The following is a 14,115-nucleotide window of genomic DNA, read 5'->3' as shown; positions in this document are numbered from 1 at the left end:
GTGTATATATAACTATAATACCAATGAGTAATAAAACTCTTTCAAAAATAATAATTATAAAGACTTAATTACGATTAAGTCTTGAGTTTCACTATATATTGGGGAAATTAACAAAATGTAATATTAAGCAAACATCTTTTATACTAATGTATTGTCACATTTTAGAAGAGATCTCAAACTCTCTAGGGTTAAATAAGGACTTTGAAAAAATCTTTCTCGATCCCCGTAAGATACCACAAGATACAGATATTTTTTAAATGTTTACATTTTTCAGAGTTAATAATTGCAATATAATTCTTGTTGAAATCATTATTTTTATATTCTCTCTCTACACATATATAACAAATATGTTATATAAATGTATTATATATTTAATATATGTGTATATTTCTCACCAAGTTAAAGGTAATAGATGTGTGTGACAGGTTTATGAATTAGAGTCATCATTAATAGACATAATCAAACTCTTGCATATGCAATGGAAATAGTTTTTGAAAGCATGTTTTCTGACAGTATAATATTATTTAAAGCTCTTCTATTTAAAAAAATTATCTTTGGAAATTATCTTTACATACAGTATCTATTAAATCAATGGCAAAAGGCCAAGACACACTACTTTCATATATAAATCTAACATTTTACAATTAGTCTAAAAATTATTTTAGAATTAAATGATCAAAGAATTCAATATGATTCACAGGGTGTGGGGGACAGAAGATATCGAATACAAATACAATTAAAAACTGATGCAGTTAATTTTAGAAATAATTTAATTTTGTTTATATCAAAAGAGGATATTTAAAGAAAGAAAAAATTTAAATACACATTTTTCGGCAGTTCAGGTTGCTGGCATCCTACGCCCTATCTGAAAAAGAATGCTTGTTGGCATTAGGTTCCATCAATTCATTTGTGATTTCTAAATTAATTTTGAAGGAAACCACAACTTACTTGAAGATCCTGCTGAGTGTCTGTGTGCCTGATTTTTTTTTTCTCTGTTCACAGACAAAGCACTTCCACTGGTCACGGAAAAAAGGCCTAAATCCGTGTCTTCTCTGCTTACAAGTCTTGCCTGGGAGCAATGGAAGAGAATATATACAATCATGAAACAAAATATGGCATTTTCTGAATGCAGCTCACATTACCCCAAATAAACAAACAGGCTCTGTCAAACAACCTTCTTCAAAATGATACCACAATCCTTTATTGCTGCCCAAGCAGAACAAATGCACTATGTCAAAGCGTTTTTTGCAAATAAGAGTCGATTGTAAAATTGAGGATTGCTATGTGAGTCTGTACAACAAAAGAAAACATTTTAGTACAGTAATTTTGATGAAAATCAATATCAAAGGTAGCTGATGAAACTTTAAAGAGCTTAACGTTATTTATTTGCCAAGTATATTATTTAATTTTTAATTTTTAATTGAATGTTAGACATGTCATATGGGGTTATTTTTTGCAAAAATTATATGTTGCCACTTATATGTATTAGTCTTATCAATAAAATTCTCTGCAATGCCTTTCATCCCATACTTGCATACAATTAAGCTACAGACAATCTTTACCTTCTCATTAAAGCCATTATCAATATAAAAATATAATATTTAATTCTAATTTTGGGATAATTATAAATGTATAGATATTTCAGGACATTACTTAATGAACATAAAAATTATTTATTTTATCTCAAATTGCCTTTGAACTTGTATTACTTAGACTGAATCTAAGTGCCAAAAATAATTGCTTCTTACCTATAAAACATTGTTGTACATAATGTTGAATATCATTACATAAAGATATATTAGGATTCAGTTCTGAAATAGGGAGAAATGCCATGAGGGAAAGCAAAGCAGCGTCAGAGTAGTTGGGATTTAACCAAAACCACACTATGCTTGAAATCCTGTGAAAATGCATTGTTCTTAATGTTTGATGTTAGGAAAACTTAAATATAGCAAAATAAAAGCATAAAACCACCACTGTGGTTAAAAAGCTGTCTCCATAAGATGAGCTACAAAGACTCAAGGAACTAGAATCCAAAAATGATCCTCTTTAAAATTCATATATTTGCCCTTCACCTTTACATTCCCCTCCCACCTTCTTCCTACTCTTAAACATATGAACTTACATTTATTTATTTATTTTAATATATTTTTCCAAATTTATTTATATTTTCCCTGATTTATTTGGTCTTAATTGACAAACAAAAATTGTATACATGTATCATGTACAACACAATGTTTTAAAATATATATACACTGTGGAATGGCTAAATTGAACTAATTAACATATGTATTGCCTCACATACTATTTTTAAGTAAGCAAGGATTGCTCTTGCTGAGTTCAGAATATAAACCATTGTATAATGTCAATCATTTCCTAATGTAACTGGCTAAGTAATATAATGACATTGTTAAAAAACCTCAGTAGAAAATATTAAAATAAAATAAATAAAAATCGTTTCCAATTTACGCTTGTGATTTGTATGAAAAATGTTATATATTATTTTTGAAACGTATTTCAATAGTATACAAGAGTGCATGTCTAACATTAGAATAGCTGCATTAGAAAAGTTCAGTCAATGGTAAACCTTAAGAAAAAAACAGTCAAAAGTTAAGGGGAAATATCAAAGCAATACCACAATTTTGGAGAGGCTACTTAGATAACAAGAAAAAACATGAGAACCACATAAGGGACCCTCCTGAAGACTAAAGAGGCTTTAAGATTATAAGCCTTAATATTGTAAAATGAGGTTTATTTATTTAAATGTAATGACATAATATCACTACACCTATTTAGAAAGTAGAATTCCCACTCTCCCCTAAATAAGACAAAACCTACAGTCAAGAAAACATTTGTAAATAAACACCTTCCAAAAAATTTATTATCATCTAAGTCATTAACATCCAAAGATGATTTTTTCCAAAGTAGAAAATAACTAGTGTCAGTCACTAATTTGGTCAATTATATAGGAAATAAACTTTAGAAGTAAAATTATCGGAAACACATGGCTTCACAATGATGCCATTTAGCAGCTTAAAAGCAAACCTAGAAATTTCATAAATGGGCTAGTTAAATGTCTTTCAGTGAAGCTGGCACAGCCATATGCAATAACATTTAGATCTTATTTTTGAAAACATTGGCTTCCCAACTAAACATCATTCTCTGCTTACTGTTTATTTATTTATTTTTTTTTTTTTGAGACAGAGTCTCGCTCTGTCGCCCGGGCTGGAGTGCAGTGGCGCAATCTCGGCTCACTGCAAGCTCCGCCTCCCGGGTTCACGCCATTCTCCTGCCTCAGCCTCCGAGTAGCTGGGACTACAGGCGCCCGCCACCGCGCCCGGCTAATTTTTTTGTATTTTTTAGTAGAGACGGGGTTTCACCGTGGTCTCGATCTCTTGACCTCGTGATCCGCCCGCCTCGGCCTCCCAAAGTGCTGGGATTACAAGCGTGAGCCACCGCGCCCGGCCTGCTTACTGTTAAAAAATAGAGAAATGGTAAAGAAGATACAGATTTTCTTCAATGTCATGTAAATTGTATATACAGTCGTCCCTCAGTATTTGTGGGGATTTGTTTCAGGACTTCCACAGATAACAAAATCCATGGATGCTCAAGGCCCTTATATAAAATAGAGAATTATTTGCATATAACCTATGCATATTCTCCCTTATATTTTAAATAATCTCTAGATTACTTCTGATACCTAACTAAATGTAAATGCTATATAAATAGTTGTTATACTCTATTGCTTTTTTATTTGCATCATTTTAATCGTTGTATTGTTATTTTTCGTTTGTTTGAATATTTTCAATCCAGAGGTGGTTGACAGATATGGAGGGCTAACTTAAAAAACCTGAAGACAATTGATCACACATTCGACATGTATTCTATAAAAGGTATGTTGGATTCCAAAATATTGCAATATTTTTTATGGTTATAATAGAATAAATAATCTCAAGTTAATGCCAGATAAGAATTTTCTCACATACAACATAATGGCAAATACTTATTAGACTGTAATTTTGCAAAATTCTTTTAGGTATTTGTTTTTAGAACAGATCTCTTTTATCGCCCTACCTACAAGGTTTGTAATTGCCGCTCTCCCCACTTCCGCTCTATAATTTCACAATGAAATGAGGTATGTACATTTTGGGGCAGGACTTTCCAAGCATTTGGGTTCTGATTCACCTCCAACTTTGGCAACTTAATTAAAAAAGATATTCTCTCTCATATATTAAACAAGAGGGATTTCCTCCTCTTCTACATTTTTTTCATAAACAAGATTTCATTAATTATTAATTTTAAAAGTATTGTCTTTTTGGAAGTGAAGATATGCAAAACAGCACACATAAAAGCAAATGTCTATATATTTGTTACCCAGATATTTCTTTATAAAGAGAGAAAGCAAGTTTTATAAAGATGAAGTCCCCTTACATGCTACTTTGTTTTTCTACATATGTATCAAACATTTTAGAGTATTATTTCGAAATTAACATAAATGATATATTTTCTGCTGCTTGCTTTTTTCACTGTACATTATACATGTGAGATCTAGATTTAGTTCATTTATTTTAACTGTTAGAATAATTTGCAAATTATGGCAAAATTACAATATATACTATAAATATATCACATAATTATTTGTAATATATCTAGACATACGAGTGATTTTAAAAGCTTTTTAACTTCATGTAAAGAAAATGAATTATGCATACTCCTAAATTCATAATACATCATCTTTTCACAAACTCTTTTTCTTATGTAATAAGACAGATGTTCTGTTATATAATATATGTGAGTAGGGAAGGCACTTTAAATATTTAAAAGACATAATGTACATGCTGTAAAGTGCAAAGACCTTAAACATGAAGTTCAACTCCCATAGAAGTTTAAAACTCCCATAGAAGTTACAAAAAATAGCACTGAGTTCCCTATGCACCCTATACTCAGCATGCCTCAATGACAACATTTCACATAACCAAATTGTGATCAACAAAACCAGAAAACTGACACTGTGTCAATACTATTACTAAACTACTGACCTTATTAGGACTTTGCTAGCTTTCACATGCACTAATTTTTTCTTGTTTGCAGTTCTATGACATTTTATCATATGTATAAACTATGCATACATATATGTATATATTATGTATTGTATTAATATGTATAGATTCAACTATTATCACAATTAGGACACAAATCTGTTCCGTCTTCCCAAAGAAACTCTCTTGTTCTCCTTTACAGTCACATCCTTTCCCCAATCTAAGCATGGCAATTAATCACATTTTCTCTATTACTATAATTATGTGATTCTTAAGGATGTTACATTAATGAAATAATACAGCATGTAATCTTTTGAGATTAGCCCTTTTTAACTCAACATAACGTTCTTGAGATCGATGGAAATATTTGTATATGTCAACAGCTTTCTTGTTTATTGCTTTTTAGTTGTGTGCTGTATGTCCATTGTATGTATGTACCATCATTTCTTTATTCTTTTACCCATTCAATGAGGTTTGAGTTGTGTTAAGTTTTGGCTATTACAAATAACACTGCTATGAAAGTTTATGTACAGTTTTTTGTTTGAATGAAAGTTCACTTCTCTAGGAAAAATGCTCAGAAGAAGAATAATTAGGTCATATGTTAAGTGTATATTTAACTTTATAAGAACCTTATAAAGCTTCTGAAGGTACCAGTCTTTACAAGCTTATAAAGCTTATACAGTTTTTTTTCTCCAGAGTGGCTGTTCCATTTTCATCAGCAATGCATGAGAGATACAGTTGCTCTGCATACTTGTCAACATTTGATAATTTCAGTATTTTTTATTTTAACCACTCTAATGGGGTAGAGTGGTATTACATAGTGGCTTTAATTATTTCTCTGAGTGAACACCTTTTCATTTGCTTTTGACAGAAATAAAGAGTATGAATGTTTCTCCGATAATGTGGTTTGACTTTTCATTTCTCTTTATTTTCTGAATTGTGTCTTCATAAGGGCAAATGCTTTTAAATATGAACTATAATCGATTTGTAACTTTTGGTTTAGGCTTTTTGCCTATGCCAGGTTTGTGGAGGTATCTTACTGTTTTCTTCAATAGGTTTTATTTTTATTTATCTGATTATATTTTACTTTTTTTGGAGACAGGGTCTTGCTCTGTTGCCCAGGCTGCAGTGCAGTGGTGTGATCTCAGCTCACTGCAAAGTCTGCCTCTCTGGTTCAAGGGATTCTTGTGTCCCAGCCTCCTGAGTAGCTGGGATTACAGGCACGTGCCACCATGCCCAGCTAATTTTTGTATTTTTGATAGAGATGGAGTTTCATCATGTTAACCAGGCTGGTCCCAAACTCCTGGCCTCCAATGATCCACCTGCCTGGGCCTCCCAAAGTGCTGGAATTACAAGCGCGAGCCACCATGCCAGGCCTCTTCAATAGGTTTTACAATTTTGGCTTTTAAATTTAGGCTCATGATTAATCTTAAATTCATTTTTCATAAGATGAGAAGTAGGAGTAAAGATTCTTTTTTCATATAGTTATCCAGTTGTCCACACTATGTGTAGAAAGGGTTATCTTTCCCCGGCTTGAATTGTTTTGATACTTTATAGAAAATCAATTGACCTTATAAGTGTGGGTATTTTTCTGGACTCCCTATACTTTCTATTGATAGATTCTTGTATCTTAACACATATATAAATATATATACATACATATATATGTGTGTGTATATATACATATACACACACACGTGTGTGTGTGTGTGTGTATATATATAAAACAGTCTCAATTACTGGGGATTGATAGCAAGTCTTGAATTCTGTGTAGCATGAGTCTTACTATTCTTTTTTCAAGATTGCATTTGCTATTCTAGGTTCTTTCCATTTCCATACACAGTTTAATATCAGTGTGTACATTTCTACCAAAAATTTTACTGGGATTGCTTTGAATCTACAGAACATTTGGAGAGAATTAAATTCTTACAATTTGACTTTTTCAACTTATTTATACATATGGTATATCTCTGAAATTTTTTAAAATGCTTTGCAGTTGTTAGTGTAGCGGGCTTGCACATTTCAATGTTAACATTTATTTTTAAATATTTTCCATTTTTTGACACTGTCATGAATGAAATTTTTAAATTTAATTTTTAAACTTTATTGCTAATATTTAGGAATGTAGCATATTTTAAATTAATCTTTATTGTTTGTCCTTGAGTAAATTCACTTATTATGTCTAAACTGTTTGTGAGGATTTCTTAAGACTTTTATGTACAAGAAGATGTCATCTGTGAAAATCAGATGGTCTTCTTTTCCAATCAGATTTTCTTGCCTTGTTCCTGATATTAGGTACAAAACATTGGGCCTTTAACCACTAAGTATATCAAGTTAAGAAAGTGTCTTCTAGTCCTAATTTTCTATGAATTTTTACCACAGATCTATTGAATTCATGGTGAACATTTTCTGCATATATTGAGACAATGATTTTTCTCCTTTTTATGTTAATGTGGTAAATTACAATCCTATTTTTACTAGATATAGAATTGAAGGTTGACATTTTTTTCCTCCACTTTCTTCTGGATGTCAATATTTATGATCCATAGTGAACCATAATCCTTACAAATGGTCCCTTGTATATCATGTATACTTTAGCTGCTTTAAATTTTTTTCTTTCTTGTTGGTTTTCAGCAATTTGATTATGATGTGCATAGGTGTAATCTTTGTGTTAAGCTTTTTAAATGTTTTCTCATATTTCTCACCAAATTTTAAATGCTTTCAGTGATTAGTTTTCACATATTTTTTCATCTCTAATCTCTCTTCTGGAAAGTCAACAACATATCTATTAGCTTGCTTGCTATTATCTGACAGAGCACTCAAGCTTTGATTTTTTAAAAGTTATTTTTTCTCTCTCTGCCCCACTTTGGAGAGTTTATCTTGCTTTGTTTCTGAGTGCACTTTTCTTCCCAATGTCTATTAAGTCCAGACATTTTTTTTTCAATTAAGGTGAAATAGTTTTCAGTTCTAGATTTTCTATCTTATTATTTTTTGTTTATTTTCTCTATTAAGATTTCAATCTGTTTCCTCAACATTTAGATCTCTGAATATATTTATAATAGATGTTATAATTTGCAGGCAAGAATCTTAAAAAGGTTATCTGATTTGGTTCTAGTGATGATGTTTTTTTCTTACAAGTCTCATTTTCCTGCTGCTTTGAAGGATTAGCAATTTTTTACTGCACACTGGACACTGTAATTTCATTTGCTGCATCTGTAGATTTTGTTAGCATCCTTTAAACTCTGTTAGCTTTTATTCTAACAGAGGCAGTTTTTATTCTAGCAGGCAGTTGATTAACTTGGTCTTTTTGAGGCTTACATTTATGTTTTACTATGTGGATCTAGAGGAGTTTTTAATCCAGGGCTAGAGTCACCCCTTCCTAAAGTTTAACTTTACATGGTCTTAACTAAATGTCTGGGATGTTCTCCACTGTAGCAGGTCAGAACTCCAATGTTTCCCGGTTTTGATTGGTCTCTAGAGTCTCTTTTCAGTTCAGATATTCCCAGTAGCTGTTCCCTTCTCGACCTCAATGAGTCACATAGTGCACTATATACAGAGCTTAGTATTTGGCCAAAGACTTAAGGAAATCACTATACCAATTTTTGCAACACTTTCTCTAGTATTTTACCCTGTAAATATCATTTATCTCAGCAACTCTGAACACTCCTTTCTCTCTTTCTTTTCAACTCGGTGAAACTACTGAGCTCTCTTCAGGCTTCCCTTCCCTCTGCTGAAGTTCAGAAAGTGTTTCCAAGCTGTTACCTGAATTGACTGTGGAACTCATGTGTTTCTTTTATCTCAGGGATCATAGTCCTGTGCTGTCTGTTTTTTAACTTATAAAATAGTTGTTTGATTAATTTTATCCAGGTTTTATAAAAACGTTTTTCTTCAGAAGGACTGGTCTATACTACATCATAGCTCAAAGCAGAAACAATTAGGAAAACAAATAAATTGGTATTAAAATTTTGGTCATTAATTTTTAAACACAATAATATGTAATTTAAATATATCTATTTTCTGCATGGTTTTAATCTATTCTTCTTGCCTGCTTATTGTGTTTCATAATATATATCCAACCAATTATTCATTTATTTAATAAAGAGTTCTTAAGTTGCCTCTAAATGTGTATAAATAATACAGCAACACACTTCTTGGTATATATTCTTTGATGGCTGTATGTAAAATAATCTGGGATATATATATATATATATATATATATGCACACATACACATACATATACATCCAGAAATATATATACACCAAAAAGATATATATATATCCAGAAATATATATATATCCAAATATATATATGTATCCAAAAATATGTATCTTTTTTTCCTCCAAGAATGGGCTTGCAGACTAATAGGGTATTCAAATACCTACTTTAATAAACACTAACAAGTTTCTTTCCAGAATGACTGTACCAGCTTGTAGTTTCACCAACTGTACACAAGGATTTTCACATTGGTGACATCCCTTTGCAATGTCCAGTTTTCCAATTTTTGCCATTTGATTAGTATAGTCATAAGACATCTTAATTTTAATTTTCATTCCTCTCATCTGGAAACCGAGCATCTCTTCACATACATTTGCCCATTTAGGCATCATCTCTGTGAACCACCAATTGATATTATTTTTCTAATGTATTCACTGGGTTACCTGAAAGAGATCTTTTTATATTTAGATATTAAGCTCTGTTAAATGAGGCACTGAAAACAGTAGTCATATACCTGTTAACCTTTTCTATAAAATCCTTAATACAAAGAGATATTTAATTTAACATAGTCAACTGATATTTTTGCCATATAGTTTGTACTATTCATACCTTTTTAAAAATGTATTTTTAACTGCTAAGTTGCAAAGATATTATTCCTTGTTTTACCTGTTTTATAGCTTTACCTTTCATATTTGGATCTTTGAACCTTCTGAATTCTGTCCACTGTTGTAAAAGGTGTGCATGCATACTCCTGTATTTTTTCAATGCCATTTAGAAAACAATCTCAGCTTTCCAATCTTTATAGTACAGAGTCATAGATCTATTCCTGACCTTGCTATTCATTTCCATTGGTCTATTCATCCATTCCTGTGCCAGAACCATAAAGTTTGCTTTAGCTTTTTACTAAGCCTTTATGTCTTGTGACACAACTTGCTATTCTTTTTCAAAGTTGACCCACATATTCTTGGGTTTTTAATCCTCAATACACATTTTAAGATGAGATTTATCAGGCTTGCAACAACCATTGTAATATTGGATGAGATTTCTTCTAATGTATAGATTTATCTGGGTACAATTGATACATTTTCTAGACTAAGTCGTTGCACTCATGAACACTAAACTTGCCTTGATGTTCTACCTAGATCATGTTTAACAACTGAGTCAGAGATAGTCACTGAGAAAACGGCAGCCTGATGGGTCTCAGCCAAATCCCTGTCTGGAAATTGTCCTTCGCTGAAGAGAGCTGCCTTATCAAAGTCACACCTTCTCCTGAGGAGATACAGGAATATTAAAGCCTGGTCCTCTTGCCTCAAGCTAGGACAACCCAAAAGGGTCTTCCCCGTCTCCAGACCTCACTTTCTCTGATGCATCTCTGTTGAAGGTCACCATTTTCCTCTGTTCATTTCTGCTTCTTTCATCTCTCACAGGAGTTGTTTTGGAAAGCTCTGCTGAATAAACTCTCTGCATTCAAACATAAAACTATCAGAGTATGTTTCCTGGGAAACCTGAAATATAATTCTGTCTTCTGCAGGAAAATTCTGGGGTTTGGGGGGATCCATTTAGTCAATTAAATATAAAATTGTCTATATATTTGACATGACTTCTGATATATTTTTGGATGTAAAGAAAATGATATTTTGTTTCCATTTTTCTAATTCCTGTCATGCAATATGCTTTGCTCTTCCTTGAAAGACAGAAATGTTATTTACTAGTTTCCTCAATATCCAGAATTTAAATGTTTGATAATGCCTTATTCTTGCCTTACTATTGAAGGTTACTAGAGTATTCTGGATGATACTCATCCCTATAATTAAGAAATAAAATCCATTGTCTTTTGACATTCATTGCTTCTGATATGAAGTTAGCTGTCAATCTAATTATTGTTTCTTTGTAGATAATCTTCTGATTTACTAAATTTATCTTTTATAGTGTCCAGTCTAGAGTGTATATAAATGAAATTTTTTATTTACAGAGTTTATAATTGTTTGCTTGCATACCCATCTGTCCTTTCTTAACATTTGATAACTTTCGTTTCATAATTTTCTATCCTTTTATTGAGTGTTATTATTACATTTTTAAGAATCTTATACTAGTAACAGTTGCAGTGGTTTTTTTTTCTGTTTTTACTTTTAGTTTTCCTCCTAGTTATAGCCTTGTACCAATTGTGTAATTATCTGCCTCCAGTTTCCTGGCATAAGTGGGCAAGTGGGGTGCTTTCATTCCCCAATACTCTTCTAGATTTCTATTCTGGTCCTTTAGTCAGCTCTGTATCCTTTTGATAAAAGGCACTGATGCCTTTCCCTGCATCCACTCAATTAAAAAAAGAGACATCTGGATATTTCTATTCCACTACCATTTACCTTGTTTTTGGGTTCAGTTGCATCTCCTTCAATGTGAAAGCAAAATGTATCATTGTAATGTATATTATTTATTTGTATATAGTGGAAGATAGAGGAGTATGGAAAAAGGATTAATATCCTTGCATTAATCTCATAAAACTATTATGATCAGTAATCTATCCAATCAGCTTTCATTCATTTTTAAACCTGGAAAAATTAAATATCATAACTTTTTTGTTTTTTGAAAGACAGTCTGACTCTGACATCCACTCTGGAGTACAGTTGTGCAATCTCAACTCACTGCAACTTCCATCTTCTGGGCTCAAATGATCTTCCCACCTAAGCCTCCCAAGTAGCTGGGGCTGCAGGTATGCACCCCCATGCTCAGCTTTTTTTTTGTATTTTTGGGGGTAGAGATGGGGTTTTGCCATGTTACCTAGAGTGGTCTTGAACTCTTGGGCTCAAGAAGTCTGTCTGCCTCAGCCACTGAAAGTGCTGAGATTACAGGCCTAAGCCACCATGCTTGACCAAAATATTATATCACTTCTTTATCCTTGCATTCCTTGGCAGATTTATGATCTCAATTCTTGTTCTAAAGTGGCCACTAACCAATCTGCGCCAAAGTGTTAATCAATAATATGTGTAGTGTTAATGGCCTAAATTAGCAATTTTCCTTGGATAATCTACAGGCCACTTTCTTAGAGAGGTCTCTATTAAATGCAAGAAGATATTTGCTGAGTAGTTATCTCAAATCTGTGCATAGATTCCAAAAATATTTTCCAAAACACATGCAATTTAGCTAGCGACTACCTTAATATTTGCTTCTCTTTCAGGAAAACTCCTTGCATGAGTTGTTCATGAAAATGATGAATATAACTGGTCTGGAAATCATAATACTCATTTCATTCAAGAAGCACATGATCTTTTAATATACAATTCTATAAGCCAAGCTAAATTATAATCAGTTTTTTGGTGAATGCAGAATCTGAGCAAGGGGTAATGATTGGTTGTAAACTGAGGGTCACCCGATGCATCCATTTTCGCCTACCAAAAAGGCCACACACTTCTGTCACTGGTCAGAATGCTCTCTTCTCTGGAAATTTCTAGAAACACACTGAAAAATTCTTATTTTATGTGATCAGTTTTCCTAGACTCCAAATTGACCATTCTCCTTCTGCTTACATAGTCTTCTTTCTAGTAGCATATAGTGCAATTGACTTTAGCAATGCACATACAGTTATACTGCATAGCGTCTTTATTCTGATCATTATGTTTAAAACCTGGTTGTATCAAAAGCTCCAACATTTTACACTTTATTACATAGAGTGGTTGAGCTTACAATTATTTGTTAATTTTTTATATGGTTGGATTTTCTGAGTAATGAGGGTGCTTTGGTATTTCCTCCAGTTATAGCATACAAATTCTACTCTTCTAAAATATCCAAGAAAAAAGTTTCAATTTTCCATCCAGAGTAATTTTAAAGTTGTAGGATGCTAATATTTTTACATCTGTCACATAAAATTAACATTTTTAAGCAATATCACATTTTAAATTGTATTACAAGTCAAGAAAAGATGTTATTAACACATGATATTTTGATATTATCCCAAATAGATACAGTTGTGATATTTTCATAGTTTAATTATAAACATATTTTAAAGTGCCATTTATTTGAGCACTAGTGTCTACAACATTTTTCTGTAACTTTAAGCACATTTCTTACCACAAGCTGAACTCTTCCACCATTAAGTACATCTGGATCTAACTCAGGCAAAAAGTGATTGCTGCATAGTGACAAAAACAGAAAGTATTTTATAATGTAAATGTAGAGGAAGCACATAAAAGAAATGCCCAACTAAAAAGCTTGAGAGAAATTCGTTATTTACAAAATGGAAATAACAGTTTTCTTAAATTAGGTTACAAGTAAAAATAAGTACAAATGTACATCTTTCCCTAATTAAAAAAAAATTAATTTGAGATAAAATTCAATTTCTAAATAACACTTCAATACCACCCTTCTTTGTCAAACATAAACACATGCAAAGAGCCACAATTGATTAGTACTACTAATGATGGTTAACAAATTATAGAAAATTTAAACATTTTACTTGTATTTGCTTACATGTTTTAGTCGTCTTTTCAAAAAAGTAAAGTTTCCTACTTTTAAAATAGCTCTAGTGTGTTTAATGTGTTATATTAATATTCAAAATAAAATTCTGTTTAAAACTAGAACAATGATATTTGGCTTTTCAAGAACTCTTGTCTTTGAAAATAATTTTTTTCTTAAAATATGACTACCTATTTAATGTATTATATTTTCAAAGGAGAAAGTTTATTAACAATTGCTTATTGTTTAAAATTTTATATATAACTTATTTATGAGTAAGGGTTATTGTTAAATATTTAAGTATATCAAAATTTCATCATGAAACATTTTTCTTCTATTTTTCTTTACATTACATCTGTTCTAATGTTTTTAATTTTCTGAACAAGACCTCCTATATCTGGTTAATAGAAATAGTA

At 31.6% G+C, this 14,115-nt stretch overlaps 1 protein-coding gene across 1 annotated transcript in view; it reads right to left on the bottom strand.

The window, feature by feature from the left end:
- Positions 1-711: 711 nt before the first annotated feature.
- LRRIQ1 (leucine rich repeats and IQ motif containing 1) overlaps positions 712-14,115 on the bottom strand; it is a 190,795-nt gene continuing 177,391 nt past the window's right edge. The window contains 2 exon segments of the mRNA XM_063615130.1: positions 712-1,069; positions 13,316-13,376. Of these exon segments, the coding sequence (XP_063471200.1) occupies positions 917-1,069; positions 13,316-13,376 (214 nt within the window). The 3' untranslated portion in view covers positions 712-916.

Source organism: Symphalangus syndactylus, chromosome 13, assembly GCF_028878055.3.
Source record: "Symphalangus syndactylus isolate Jambi chromosome 13, NHGRI_mSymSyn1-v2.1_pri, whole genome shotgun sequence".
NCBI classification, from domain to species: Eukaryota; Metazoa; Chordata; class Mammalia; order Primates; family Hylobatidae; genus Symphalangus; species Symphalangus syndactylus.
This window is presented reverse-complemented; position numbering and strand designations above follow the sequence as displayed.